Below are 15,894 nucleotides of genomic sequence, written 5' to 3'. Positions count from 1 at the left end.
ATTAAATAAAGAAAAAAAAAATAAAAATACATAGTATTTTGGAAAATAAAAAAAAAAAAAAAAGTGCATGCTAAAAACATGGCTGGGAGCTAGCTTGGCGGTCTAAGCACCTGCCTGTCAAGTGCAAAGACCCAAGTTTGATCCTGGTATCGCATGCCATGCCAGCCCCAGTCCTAGAACCCTGGGTGCGCCACATCAGCTCCAAAACTGGGTATGTTGGCGCACACCTGTAATCCCTGTGCTGGGGAGGCTGAGACAGAAGGATCACTACAAGTCTGAGCTGTGTAAGGAGACCTTATATCACATAATGTCTTAAAAAAAAAATTAAAAACTTAAAAAAAATCTTGAGCTGTTATCTGAAAGCAGCACAAGCAGACTAAGGAACCCTAATAGGGACCCTATCATAAACAAATTATGTTACACTATAGGTCCAATCACGTCTTCCAAATACAGCATGATCAAAATAGATACCATCACATAAAAGACTTATGTGTAAGACTTAACAGGACCTTGAGAATGATCTGTCTGAATCATTTGTAGGATGGGAAAAGAAAAACGGCAAAGAAGAACACCACTATCTCTTGATCTTTAATATTCACTTGAAACCTAAAGAGAGTAACAATCCGATAATCTTAATGAAGTGTCTGGCAGCAGCTTTTGTACACTGTGATCACCATCGTCCCAACACTTAACTCTGAGCAACTACCACTGGGCCATGAGCACTAAGGGCTCTCTGGGTTCACTCTGAATCCTCAGCAGTCCCAGAGTAGTGGTTTATTACTATCTGTACTACAGATGAAGAAACAGAAAGCTAAACACCTTGAAGCAGCTCACGATGTGAAGAACTGGAATTCAGAAAACGTGTTGCCATAGTCCCACCTTGGGACAGCACTAAGGACCAAGGACAGGGACATTCTGCCATTAGCCTCCAGCCCTTTTCATCGTTCTCTTTTGAGACAGGGTATTGCCAGGTTATCATGGCTGGCCTGAAACCTGCCACTCCCTGCCTTAGCTTCCTGGCGACAGGTATGTGCCAGCACACCTGGCTACTCTTCTATTTTTTTGGTGGACTTGGGATTGAACCCAGGGCCTTTGTACTGAGCTACACGTCTATGTGGTTTTATTCTGTGATCGGACTTCACTAGGTTCCCAGTCTGGGCTTGAACTCTAGATCCTCCTGACACTGCTTCTTTTTGTACTAGGAATTGAACTCAGGACCTTGTGCTTACCAGGCAGGTGCTGCATAGCTGAGCGATATACCTGGCCCAACTCTGCATTTTTAAAATGAAGCTATCTCTGCTCCAACCCCAAACAGTACATGGCTTAAGGAACAGTAAAAACTCAGGAACTATACTGCTTTATCCCTACAGATACGTCAGTCATCCGATCAAATTAGCAAGTTGCCTGCTGGTCTGAAGAATGCTCAATTTTATTTTACTATTATTTGGCACAGGGTCTTGCTACACAGCTCGGATTCATAGCGATCCTTTCTTAAGTCTCCCCAGCACTGAAATTACAGGTATGTCCTACCATGCCTTGCTCTGGAGACTGATACGGCATGTGGTACTGGGGATTGAACCCAGGTCCTTGTGCTTGCCAGGCAGGCACTTAGACCGCTGAGCTATCTTCCCAGCCTCAGTGTTCAATTTTAAATAACCAACTTCAGATTTCACATCCCTGACCTCTTGAATTCTCAAAACATTTAAAGAATTTTACAACAGAGACAATTTCTCTAATTATGCAAAGAGGAAAATACTTTAGACTTACAACTTTCTACAAAATTCCTATATTCACCTGTTGGTCATCAAGTTGGAGACACATACATATATACCAACTTCTACCAAGTCAGGCAAACTTTCAGTGAAGCCCTCTTGGCTAGTTTCATGGCTATGCCTTGAATTAACGAGGAACGTACTTCTCCCCTTCATCAGTCTTAACAGTCTATAACAGTGGCGGCAAACCGAGGGCACACAGTGGGGCTGCTACCGTCAAAAGCTCTAAAGGTTCACCACGTCGTGATCTGTAACTACCAGCCATCGAATTTCATTAGGGAATTATGACCTTGAGCTTTCTGATTTCCTTGGGTGTGTGTACTTTTGTGGTATGAAATAATGTTCATAACTCTGAAATTTTGACTCAAAAGAGTAACAACATAGAAGCATCATGCCTAGGGCAGGGGAGACAGCTCAGCAGCCTGCTTGGCAAGCCGAGTTCGATCCCCAGTACTGCAAACCAAAACAAAAACACAAATGAGGCAAAGAATCTGCAAAGACAGTCTATCAAGGCAGCCACGTAAGTGGCTCATAGCAAGTGGACATCCAATGTTTGGTTAGTAGGGAAACACCAATTAAACCATCACGAGGTATCACTTCACATCCACCAGAACAGTTATTACTTTAAAAAAAGAGAAAATAATAAGCACTACAGAGAAAGGTGGCCCTTTATCATTGTTGGTGGGCGACAGTACGAAAGTTCTGTCAAAAATGAAGCACTTACCTGACAATTCAGCAAGCCCACTGCCCACTTATAGGAAACCCCCAGTAGCTGGGTGTGGTTGCACATGCTTGTAATCTCAGCACTTGGGATCAAGTTTGAGACCAGCCCGGGCAACAAAGTACACTCAAAGCCAGCCTGAATTGCATAGTAAGACGTTGTCTCAAAAAGACAAAAAAAAAAAAAAAAAAAAAAAAAAAAAAAAAGAGAGAGAAAAGAAAGAAACCCCTATAAGTATGAAAAGCTGTGATGTAAAGACATGTATGCTTGTGTTTGCCACAACATATCTCCAGGAAGGGCTGGCTGAATAGCTCAGCAGATTAAAGCACCTGCAAACAGGTGCAGGGGCTGGGGGTTCGATTACTGGGCTTGCAGTACTGGCTCCGCCCCTGGGGCACACTGAGACAGCACTTGAGGATGGGTGTGGTGGTGTGTGCCTGGGAGGCTGTAAACAAGCAGATCACTGGGTCTGATCTAGTAGTAAGACCCTGAACACCCGGTAGACCCTTCCCTAAGACACAAAAAACAAACAAAAAGAAAACCGTTTCTCCAGTAGCCAGGAGTACATAAACCTAGGTGGCCCTGGATGAATAACAAAATATGGCATATACGAAGGAATGGTCAACCTTCCAAAGAGGAAATTCACAGCCTTGCCATTAATGAATAACAAAAGCATTATGCTAAGAGAAACAAAAAAGGAGAAAGACTGATAATCCTACCTATATGAAGCATTTGGCATAGTTAATTCCAAAGAGACAGAAAGTAGAATGGTAGTTGCCACAGGCAGGTGGAGAAGAGAAAAAAGCAGAATTATTGCTTAACTGATAAGGAATTTCAGTTTAGGAAAAAAAAGTTGTGGAGTTGTACAATAAAGTTGTACAATAATGTCAATGTACTTAATGAACTGTTAAACACAGTCAATTCTACCCACGTTTTTGGCCAAAAAATTTAAATTCCTACCTATGAGTTGTGATAAAAACAGTTAACGTGATGGATGTATATACCATATACTATACGAACCTGTTGATGTTTTTCTTTTGGTGGTACTGACAATCAAACCCAAGGCTCTGCACACACTAGGCAACACTCTACCACTGAGCTAAATCCCGAGGTCCCCAAACCTGGACCTTTTCCCTCAGCCTATGAAGAAGAGAGAGCCTGTATTTCTATCACAGTTGACAACAGATGAACAGACCACTATTATAATGCTATGAACACAAAATGCAGGTACTCTCTACTTCGAAGGTTAAGTTAAAAGCCAACCACATCACCTGCAGCCCCAACACAGTGGTCCCCCTTTGTAGGGATCTGTTGGTCTCTCAGTGTGGTCTGTTGTACCCAGAGAGAAAACAGCAGTAGGAATGAAGAAAAGACAGACAAGAAGATAAGAGATGGGTTAGGTGGTGACCCCTCTGCCTGGTTGGCAGGATGAGCCCTTGAAAAATAGTAAGGACCTTTATACTTTTACAATTTTTTTTTTAAGACCAAGGTAGCTTGATTGCAAAGGCAACGCAGCCTTGTCCTGCCAAGCCAATTTTAGCTTCAGTAGCTCCCAACACCCCTTGAGTAGGGTGCCAGTGGGACTTCGTGCAGGAGACTTCCTTCCTAAAGCAACCCTTCATGGACAGTACTGGACAGGGGGATCTTTATTCTTTTTTTTTAATATTTTATTTATTTATTTATTTATTTATTTATTTATTTATTTATGTGTGGCCAGCTCAGCCCACCAGGGGGCGGGGCTGACTGGCATGTGGTGCTGGGGGATTGAACCGCGGTCCCTTGTGCTTTGCTGAGCTTGTTCTAAGTGGGTGCTTTAGACCACTGAGCCATCTCACCAGCCCGGATCTTTATTCTTTCATGAAAAGGGAAACACACATTTGTATTCCCAGCACCTGGGGAACTGAGGCAGGACGATTGCTATGAGTTTTAGACCTGGGCTACAAAGTGAGTTTAGGGCCAGTCTGAAACACATAGTTACAGCTTGTCTCCAAAAAAAAAAAAAGAACAGTGACTGTCAACATGATGTTAAAAAAAAAAAAAAAAAAAAAAAACCACACCACACAGACAAGCAGTCTATCAAATTTAGCACAGCAGTCTTGATGCTAACCAACCTTCGTGTGTCTTCCATCTCCTTCACTAGACGCTCCAGAGAGTTCGTGTAAGTGCCACTGTGGGCACACTCCTGAAAGATGAAAGTTCAGAGTGTCTCACAGCAGATCTTGGCAGAAGAGCTGGGTGCTTTCCAGTCACCCAGAGTGCTAAGTACTACTTGTCACTCCAACAATCTGGACTGTGGTGATACATTTTAGGGGAGGTTTACTTTTTGTTTTTGGTGCCCAGGGCTTCTAGCTTGCTAGGCAGGCATTCTACCGCTGAGCCAAATCCCCAGCCCTGGATGATACATTTTTAAACAGAAATTTACACCATGCTTTAATTCTAGTATTTTGTCCTGCAGGCAATTGATTTTATTATTAGGAAAGGTTCTCCTTACAGAACTCTGCTAGCTTTAGGATATGACTGCAAACATCCCAAGGGCTATGTGGCCATCCTTTCGTTACTTCTGAGTTCTAACTCACTGGAACCAAACTACTTATTTTTAGTTGTTACCATGAAATACTACCATCTTCCCCACCAATTTTACAGATATCTTAAAATTTAATTCAGCTTATTCCCAAGAATGAATGAAGCACTCTATAAATAAAATTGCACACCACAATTAACAACATTTCTACACTCTACCTTCATTTACAGCAGTGGTCTCCAAAGCAGGAGGTGTGCAAGGTGATCCAATGGGGTGCAGGAAGAAAATAATAAAACTTCTATTTATATGGAACTTCTATAGAAACTCTAGTAGAACTTAAGTCTATAGTAACGTCTACAGAAAAATACTCATTTCCTTGTTTTCCCTTTTAAATCCTGGTTTTTCTATATTCTTTAGAAAGTACACAGTATTCTATCTGTACATATATACACATCTACAAATACACATTGTAATTGGGGTACATGCTCAAAAGTGTTTTTACTCAGAATGTGTGTATGATCAAGAAAGTTTGGAGACCACTGATTTACAGTAATAAAACTGAAGATGTTGGAAATTAATTTATCTACCAAGAATTATACTACTTTTCATTCCCATCACGGGTCGTAAAAAATACCAAATTTTAAAATAAGTTTTTAACAATCTATCCTTTTCTTCCTAATCATTTTTTTCCTCCTCAAATAAAGACAAAAGTTACTAAACTACTTACGCTGTGGCCTGGTGACTGGCCCTGAAGCCCCTCGGGAAGCGCAGGCCTCTCTGAAGCTGTACAAGTCCCACTGAAGTTCAAGGCCATGATTTCTGCCAGTGACTCCAATGGTTCCTCTTCCTCATCACTGTCCAGGTTGTAAGCTAAACTTTCTTCATCACTATCAAAATCACCCCTTAATTTTCTTTTCAGTGCACTGCTACCTGCATTGGAATTTTCTGAACTCTCCTTATCGGAAGGGGTTTTATTTGGAGGTGCTGCAGGGCTTGCGTTACATGGCACAGCTTCCAAAGCAGACAGTGGAGACTTGGCAGGAGTGCCATACTCCGCACACACAGATCCCTCAGAAGGTTTCCCTGAAGACACAGTAGAATCACTCTTATTAGTCTTTGCTTTGTGTTCTTTGTGCTTGGAGGACACCATAGAATGCCCAGAACATTCTTTAGATGACGAACGCTCTTTGTCTTTCCTAGGGACCAGAAGAGTGCAATTTTTAGCATTTAATGGCACCTGAGAGGAACCAGCACTTGGAACATGCGAAAGCAAAGGCAGAGGTTTTGTCTCTTTTGGTAACTCGGAGCTAGCAGTTTTATTTTTCTGAAGAGTGACAGCTTTTTTAATTGTAGATTTTTCCTGAGGTAAACATAGGTGCGGTTTTCGTATCTTAGTCTCTTTGGTACTTGCCACATGGATTTGGTCACTATTTGCAGAAGAACCGTGACCAGCAAGTGGAGGTGCCAAGCCTGGAGAGGCGACATCAGCTTCATCACTCACTTCCCTGGACAGATCCTCCAGGCGCAGCACATCACCGGGAGTCTTCAGGGCAATGTGTCTTATAAACCGCCCCCTTTGGTGCGAACCAGCAGGTCGCTGCCCAAGGCCAGGTGCTCCTGCTTCTGGCGGCAGGGGTGCTCTGGTGCTCTTCAGGTCTGAGTCCACAGAATTCCTTTTTCTCTTGTCAGGGAGTCTGTTCTGCTTAGAGCCTGGCAAAATGCAGTTTGTGTCAGATTAGTGCAAGTACAGTCTCATGCGAGTTGAGCTTATTCACTGGATGTCCAGAATACCCTGACAAAATGACCAAATTCTAAAAGTTTTAGGCTAAGATGATTCACAACGTATATAATGAGGAAAGAGAACTGTCATTTACTTCCAAAATTCAAATAGTGGTGTCCAAAAAATTTAAAGCTACTGACAAATGCTCATTTTCCATTCCAAATCTATTTTTTTAATGGAACTGGGGATGGAACTCAGGCCCTTGTGCTTGCCAGGCAAATGCTTATTCGACTGAGCCATCTCCCTGGCCCCTAGAATTAAGAAAGAGTATCACTAGGAAACACATAAACCACCATGCACTTGTACTCATAGAATGATTCCAAATATACTTCCCTTCAAAATGCACATTAAGGGACGGGGAGATGGCTCAGTAGGATAAGTGCTTCCCTGGCAAGCGCGCAAGGGCCAGAGTTCAGAAAATTAAGTGCCCGGTTCTGCCCCCCCCCCAAAAAAAAAGCACATTAAGCCCAGGACTACCTTGTTCTTCCACATCAAAAATACAGTACCTTCTTTTTTTTTAATGTATTTAGTACAGGGTCTAGGGTCTCACTACACAGATCAGACTCATAGTGAGTCTCGTTTTTAGCCTCCCAAGTGCTGGGATTACAGGTGTGCCACCATGCCCAGTCTCAGTCTCAGCATGCCCTGGCGGCGGGGCTGGCACAGCAATCTGCTGAGGTATATAGCCGGCCCCAAAATATACTACCTTCAAACACATATAGGATCAAGAGTTGAAAGTAATTTTTAATTTCTCATCAAAAATAAATGGACTCAGCCAGGTGTGGTGGTGCATGCCTATAATCCCAGTACTTGGAAGCTGAGGCGGGAGGATGGTTGCAAGTTCAAGACCAGCCTGGGCTACAAAGTTCAAGGCCAGCCTAAACTGCACAGCGAAACCCTGTCTCAAAAAGACCAAATAAATAAACATGGACTCAGTATGTAATTGTTTTTATCCATTCCCATATCTGTATTTCTATCAGCTTAGCTATGCTATGGGCTGTATGCCCCAAAAATGCCACGCTCAAATGCTGACCCCCACATCACAGACTGCAGTCTGTACTAGGAACAAGGTCTTTATGGTCATGACTGAATTAAGCAACTCTTAAGAGTCTGTCCCATTGTAAAATGACGTGCCCTTAAATGAAGGGGAGAAGACAGAAAAAATACCTAAGGAAAAGATGTGACTGGAGTGATACGGCCACAAGTAAAGAAATTCTAAGTATTGCAGGCCAACAGCAGGAGCCAGAATAGTTAAAGGATTCCCCCTTCAGCTGTCAGAGACAACACAGCCCTCTGGATGCTCCAGCTTCCAGAACTGTGAGGCAGTGATTTCTGCTGCAGTGTGGGAACCCCGCTGCAGCAATCCTAGGAGCCATTACAGAAGGTGCAAAATGTAGGCTCTGGCAGCTATGAGTAGCAGGCAAGCAACTTTTAAGTACCTTTGTTGTTTTGAAGCAAACAGGTTGTTTTTGACCCCTGCCTCTGTGCAGGCAACACTGTCTTGGTGCAGGCTGCCATGCCTATCCAAATGCCTCTAGAAGACCAGACCCCTCACAGTAAATCCACCATCCACTCAATCAAATGTCAACTCTATGGTAGGAACAGGACCACTGCCCCAGATTCGGTGGTGTCTCGGCTCTGAGCACTCCCACTTCTCCCCCAAAGTGGTTTTGTACAGCTTCCTGCACTACTTATAATATAACTACTTTTGCTTTGCATTGGTCTTGTCTGACTTCGGTTCCTCCTTCTGTAGTGAAGAGAAAGACCCAGGGAGGGTGAATCTGGGGACCTCTAGATCCCAGACCCCTAAGATGTAACACTAGGGCAAGCTGGCTTTATTAGTAGCCATATTCAGATACACTTTAATAAGCATCTACCTTTGAGTTAATGAGTTTTTAAAAATCTGTATTGTGGTTAAAAGTAGATTTTATTGGTTCTTTATTAAAGATTCATGAGATCTAGAAGCATAGCTCTGGGGTACAGTGGCAGAGCACTCGCCCAGCAGTGCGAGGAAGCTGGTTCAATCCCTAGCACTGAGGAAAAACAATAATGAAGACAATACATACAATCCTCCACAAGACTAAAAGCAATAATTATCTTACAAATGTCCTTGAAGGGGCTGGAGAGATGGCTCAGTGGTCTAAAGCACCTACTTGAAACAAGCTTGGCAATGCACAGGGACCGCAGTTCAATCCCCCAGCACCACATGCCAGCCAGCCCCGCCCCCTGGTGGGCTGAGCTGCCCCCCCCCACAAATATATAAATAAATAAATGTTTAAAAAAAAAAACAACAAATGTCCTTGAAATTTTGTAACAAAAACAGTGGCGTCTGTATGTGAAATACTAGGAAAAACTGTGTTGGCTCATGATTAGCATTTTCAGCCTTACACAAAGAATCTTCAACACAACAAGATCTCAATTGCAAGAATAAAACATTATGTGTTATATAGCTGCCAGGGATACAGCTCAGCAGCACAGGGCCTGCCTGGCAAGTGCAAGGTCATGAGTTTGACTGCCAGTATAAAAAACCAACCCTCCTCCAAACCCTGAAAAGACCAAGATTTAAGAGTGGAACATTGAGTATTAATACAAGAAACACACTATAAAGAACTCTTGAAGTTAAGAAAAAAGTCTAGACAAACCACAGTTCAGAGATACTAAACTCCTTTTTATGTTGTTAACAACTTAATCTTTAACAATTCATGTCTAGAAAAGAAGTGCCTATTTAAAAAATTGTTTTTATGTTGTTTTTTTTTTTTTTTTGCGGAACCGGGGATTGAACTCAGGCCCTTGCGCTTGCCAGGGAAGCGCTTATTCCACAGAGCCATCTCCCTGGCCCCCTAAAAAATTGTTTTTAAAAGCAGTGTCATTGAGAAGCAAATTTATTTAGAAATTCATATATTTTATTTCTACCTGAAGTAGGTTCCCATGAGTCAGAAGAGGATCTTTTTCTTGAGAGATGTCCATTTTCCTATTAAGAAAAAGAATTTCAAGCAATAAACACAGGTTTCTATACTGAGTAAAAAAAGTCACCTACACTTAAAAGTTTAAATTCTAAAATAAAATATTTGAAGATCTTAAGTTTTAAAATGAAGGAGGCAGGCATGGTGGTCCATACTTGTAATTCCAGGTACTCAGGAAGCGGAGGTGAGAAGATCCCAAGTTTGAAGCCACCTTGGGCAATCTAGAGAAGCCTTCTCTCAAAATTTAAAAAATAAAAAGGGCTGGGGATACAGGTCAGCTTTCTGGATTCAATCTCCAGTGCTGCAAATAAACGAAAGACCTAAGTTGGGAGTACAGTTTAGCAGCAAAGCACTTAGCGAACAGACCCAAGACCCCGAGTTTAATCCCCAGCAGTGCACAGACATCTGTTCCATTAAAATGTAAATAACATGAAGCCACGTTTACAATGCTGAGTTAGGGACTTGTATTAATACCTAAAAGGTGCTATCACTTGAACTCTTCAGTACCTCCGTTTAAGGGCTGATGCACCACAAACACTGAAATCTTATAAAATGGACCAAATATTGCTAACTTCTACTATCAGATCTCATTGGTAAAGGTCATCAATCTTCTTATAAGTCTTAGGAACTTACTTATGTCTAGTAATATACAATGCTCCAATCTATTCATTCCTAGATTATCGTAATTTGGCTTAATTTTGGTCAATCTAGTTTTAAAATTTCAGAGCATTTTTTTCCTTCTATATTTTAGGGAAGGGCATACAGGGTGTTCAGGGTCTCACTACTAGATCAGACTCAGTGATTCTCCTGTTTACAGCCTCCCACGGGCTGGGATTATAGGTGTGTCACCATGCCCAGTGTCAATCATCATCTCAGTGCGCCCCAGGGGTGGGGCCAGCACAGACCCCCATAGCAGGCCCAGGGATCAAGCCTGCTTTGCAGGGCTTTAATCCGATGGTTGGCCCTTCAGAGCATTTTCTTTGTTGAATTAGGTTTTTTTTTTTTTTTTTTTTTTTTTTTTTGCGGAACCGGTTATTGAACTCAGTCCCTTGCACTTGCCAGGGAAGGGCTTATTCCACTGAGCCGTATCCCCAGCCCCTAGAGCATTTTCTTGATAGCTGACTTTCCTGTTTGCTCCAATTTTCCAGGCAGAGGGACAACTTTTATGTGAAGTTCAATCTTTAATTTTAAAAAAATCTGATGTGGTTAAAGTACGTCAAGGACAGTTTCCCAAGAGATTGTCATCAATTACTTATGACCTCTATATACTCTAAGCCAGTGACTCTCAAGTTCCACATATGGCAGTATCTCTTGGAAGGCCTATGGGCAGAGGGCTGGGCTCTACTGCTATCAGCTGATTCTGTGTACCTGGCCAGGATCTGAGCCTGCAATTCTGACAAGCCACTATCTTAGAACATTTTCTGTTCTTTTAAATCTTTCATTCTTCAAGTATCTCACTTCAGCAGATCCTAACTTAAAAATGACTATACTGGGGGCCGGGGAGATGGCTCAGTGGAATAAGTGCTTCCCTGGCAAGCGCAAGGGCCTGAGTTCAATCCCCGGTTCCACAAAAAAAAAAATGACTATACTTCCCTAAATGGATGAATGCTTGTTTTTTTGATTAAATAAGATTATTAATCTTGGTCTGAAAATATTAAGGGCAAAAAAACTACTTCACTGAATTCAATGAAAGGAAGTTGAAAGAAACCAAATGAGACCACCTTCAAGTTGTGTATTTTTATAAATCTATCAATGTGATATATCATTATATATTTTTAGATTTAGTATTCCAAATGATATAGAAAAGACAAAGCTAATTTAGTAGGTACTGCACATACCAAGTTTGAAAGATTACTTTTTCCAGGTGTGTCATTCTGTTTGCTCTGCTCCTGCCTTGGTTTACATCTTGTTGCTTGACTGGTGGATTTTAAAGTAAGATCACTTGCTTCTGAGAAAGAATTTTCTGAGTTCATTTTCTGCTTCATTTGCTCTTTTCTCAGCTTCTTTAATTCTCGTTCTTTGCAGTATGTAGCTAGCGACCTTTGGAAACTGGTAGTTCCCAGTGGGCTTCCTCCCAGGTGGTGTCTGGACAGGCTGCTCCTGCTGCTGAGACTGGCAGAGCTGCTCTTAAAACTGTCGGTTTCTGTCACCAAGGCTGGCGTTTTGAAGTTTGCATTCGCCTTTCCCCGATCTTTATCATTCTTTTCTTTGCTATTTTCATGAATGAATTGTGACTTCTTTCTTTCTGGAGACTGATGTTTTTTCTTCAGTGTCTTCATTTCTTTTGACAAATAATATGAATGAGGAACAGTAAAATTTGTTCCTTTGGAAAAATATTCAGAGACCAGTGACATACAAGGCTGGCGGGGCTCATGCACACCTTGGTCTTTATGGTGCTCTTTAACGCCTTTCATCAATGATTCTATTATAGGGCTTTTTCCTGATGACGTTTTTTTGGGTTTAGATGTTTTTGATGAGGGTAGTTTCCTCTGAAACTGCTCTGTGCCACTGATGGACAATCCATTTCCTCCATATCTGATGTCTGATTTTTGTGAAGAATCCAACATATGTCTCTCTAAATAGCCAATTAAAACACAAATTTCATGTTATTAGAAGTAACACAAACTAATGTTTTATATCATTGATCCTCCCTATTAAAATACAAAACTATATTAAAGGAATCATTTTTCAAAGCAAAATACATGGGCAATGACACACACTGTATGAGGGTAAAAGAAATTAAGACAAGGCTTACCTAATAAATCTTACACAAAGCTCCCTTTTGCTACAGCATATAACCTCCCTATGGCTGTAACAGAGAACTAAAACTCTATGCATTATACACCAGACTGAGGCAGGAAGACTGCCATGAGTTCAAGGCCAGCCTAAGCTGAAGTAAAAAGGAAAAAGAAAAAAAAATCCCCAAACACTATTTATTATAATCATTATACACTGGAATATTTTATACTTAAGAACTTAGAAAAGTATGTATAGAGTATTTAAAAAAATACTGCGGCTTCATTAAAATTCTGCATTTTCAAATTTTTATTTATTTTTTTGGGTTCTTTTCAGAAAGTTTCCCTATGTAGTTCAGGCTGGACTTCAACACACTTTGTAGCCTAGGCTGACCTTGAACTTGCTGTATGAACCTCTTGCCTCAGACTCCTGAGTGTTGGGTACAGGTGTGTGCCACTATACCCTACATTTTCCATTCTGAACAGTTCAATCAATAAAAAGTTTAAAAGTTAAATCCATCTCTTCTCAGCTCCAAAATAGCACACAAAATATATTAAAATATGCATACCTTGTTTTGAAGCTGGCTTGAAGAAATCTATAATTGACTGCTTCCTGAAAATAAAAGCATAACTAATATGGGATCACATAAAATAACGAAACTTCAGTAATTCAGATTAAATGGAGTATGCTAAATTTACAAACACAGGCTGAAATTCATCTGGCTTAACTAAATTTCAACAATGGCAAGAACTTTGCTACGCTATCAAAACTGAAAATGATTCATGACTTTCTGGAGGTTTACAAAACCACTAGTAAAACTTACATAATCTATGGTACTCAAATGGTAAAACTGGAGTGTCGATGCAGGGAACGGGCGCAGAGTACTATTTCATTCTGAACACAGCTACCTGTAAAATGAGGGACCTCAGGGATAGAGCCCAACTTCTTCTGTTGCTATCTCCAGTGACTGCTATGAAAAGAAGACTATACAAATGGAGAAAAGCCTAAGCAGACAATGGTAACAGTAGTACAGCAGATGGTAGAATGGCAGTATGAGTGATTTGGCTGATTTTGGGAGGCAGCTGAACAAGAACATGCTAGCCAAAGACACAAGGAATACTAGCCTCTATACGTTAAGCAAAGATGTTGACCTAAGTTAACAGCAAAATGGGCATAAGTCTTCACAACTAGTGTTTCAATTTAAACTTTTCAGTTTGGGGGTTTTCTGACAGAGTCTTGCTGTGATGATCAAGCTGGCCTTGAACCGTTTAGCCCAGGCTGGCCTGGACCTCATCGCAATCCCCCTGCCTCAGCCTCCCAAAGGATGACAGGTATGCACTATCACACTTATCTTTTTTTTTTTTGGCGGAACTGGGGATTGAACTCAGACCCTTGCACTTGCCAGGGAAGCACTTACTCTACCGAGCCATCTCCCCGCTCCTTATCATGCCTATCTTAAATTTTTAATTTAGCTAAGAATCCCAGGGGCCAGGGAGATAGCTCAGTAGAATAAGTGCTTGCCTGGAAAGTCCAAGGGACTGAGTTCAATCCCCGGTTCTGCAAAAAAAAAAAAAAAAAAAAAAAAAAAAATCCTTAAAATACAAAAACATTGCTTAGGAAAACCACAAAACAAGGACATGTGGAAGACAGCTAACAAGTTAAGTGCTCTTACTGAAGATTTTAGTTCCCTGAAGTGGGCACAAAACAAAGCAGGATCGCAGCAGCAGTTTGTATTCTGGTACTTTCCCTGTATTAAGTTGTAAGCTACAAAAGGAGGCTGTGATATGCAGAGGGCAAAGTTAGTTTTGTAGCAAATTTTGCAAAAATGATTTTTTTTTTTAAAGGGGAGATTTATTTTTTGGTTTTGGTGCCGAGGACTGAACCCAGGGCTTCCAGCTTGCCAGGCAAGCATTCTATCGCTGAGCCAAATCCCCAGCCAAAAGTGTATTCCTTTTTTTTTTTTTTTTTTTTTGGTGGTACCAGGGATTGAACTCAGGCCCTTGAACTTGCCAGGGAAGCACTTTATTCTACTGAGCCATTTCCTTGGCCCAAATGTATTCTTTTTGATGAAAGAGAAACTACTGGCTTCTCCAAACATTTATCCATGTTTGAAGTGAAAGCCTTCACCAACCAAATCCAAGAGTGAGGTCTTTCTACATCACCTACACCTTAGTCACATTAGAAAAGCACTGCACAGGTTTACTCACAGTCCACCATGTTTATGTGAAATGTTGGTAGAAAATCTGTGATGAGATGAATGACAGGTTATGGTAGAATATATGCATGTTTACAGAAAATAAACTACATTAGGGAAACTAACTCTATCAGAGTAAAGGAAGAAATGCTATAGGATCTCTGTGACGTCTTGTTACTAGTGGAGAGGCAAGATTATAGTAGGCTTTATGTCAATTATTGAATGTAACACTCATCTCTTCGCTAAAGTATTAGCTCTCAAACTCCCTTGCATTTAATATATCAAAGAGAAATCTGGAATTGGGTAAACCATATGAGACCTCTAAAAATAACTACAGTTGTGACTTTCACATTTGTTCACTAAATTCATATGCACAGAAATGTCTACTACTGATTTATAACTGATTAAGAAAAACAATTAGAACAGTTTCACAAACCCTTATCTGAAACTTCTGGGGCCAAATGTGTTAGAATTGTGAATTCATTGGAATTTAGAAAGGGGACAATTTAGATGTATTATATAAAGCCTCCGGTGACTGCCTGATGCTGCAACATGTAATAAAACGCACCGCTATTTCTCCAGCAAAACGTAGGAATATTCACACTTAAGGGAATAAAAACTATGAACAGCCTTACATCACTTCAGGTTGGTTGGCTGCCAAGACACGGTGTTAAACTCACTGAAAACGTTTGGTTTTCATACATTTTTGGCTTTCAGGATTAAGATAAGGGACTGTGTACTTGCACCACATTAGAACATCCATCTATCATTAGGCTTTTGTTACAAGCTTTTCAACTTAAACGTAAAAAAGACAGTACCAAGTTCGTAGAGAATGTAAACATGTTTTATTGTCACAGGATGTCATTTGATCAAATTCCCCATCTTTACATATCTCCCACAAAATCTATACAAAAACCAGCCCGCTTGGATAGGCATAAAGATACTGAAAGAAAGAGCAATCACATTTCCAATCTGGGCGTCCTATTAAGTGATGCATTACCGCGCAGACTGCGCGCCTCACCGCTTCTTACGTAACTTCACCCACATGACCGAAAAGGTTCTCACTACAACCCACGAGGCTCGGCCCCGAAAACCACCCACACACGCGTCGACACTCAGGGACCCGGGCCCAGCTTTCCGGGACGGCAGCCGCGTCCGCCCGCCCGCCCGCCCCGCGCGCGGCGCTCCCTCCGCGCTCCCTCCCGCC

General features: G+C 41.4%; 1 protein-coding gene across 1 annotated transcript in view; it reads right to left on the bottom strand.

Annotated features, from left to right (window-relative positions):
* Positions 1–15,894, bottom strand: part of Slf2 (SMC5-SMC6 complex localization factor 2) — a 44,362-nt gene that overhangs the window by 27,981 nt on the left and 487 nt on the right. The window contains 5 exon segments of the mRNA XM_023715612.1: positions 4,605–4,675; positions 5,742–6,724; positions 9,708–9,765; positions 11,596–12,332; positions 13,062–13,105. Coding sequence (XP_023571380.1) covers positions 4,605–4,675; positions 5,742–6,724; positions 9,708–9,765; positions 11,596–12,332; positions 13,062–13,105 — 1,893 coding nt within the window.

The sequence above is a fragment of the Octodon degus genome, unplaced genomic scaffold (assembly GCF_000260255.1).
Source record: "Octodon degus isolate 3935 unplaced genomic scaffold, OctDeg1.0 scaffold00042, whole genome shotgun sequence".
NCBI classification, from domain to species: domain Eukaryota; kingdom Metazoa; phylum Chordata; class Mammalia; order Rodentia; family Octodontidae; genus Octodon; species Octodon degus.
This window is presented reverse-complemented; position numbering and strand designations above follow the sequence as displayed.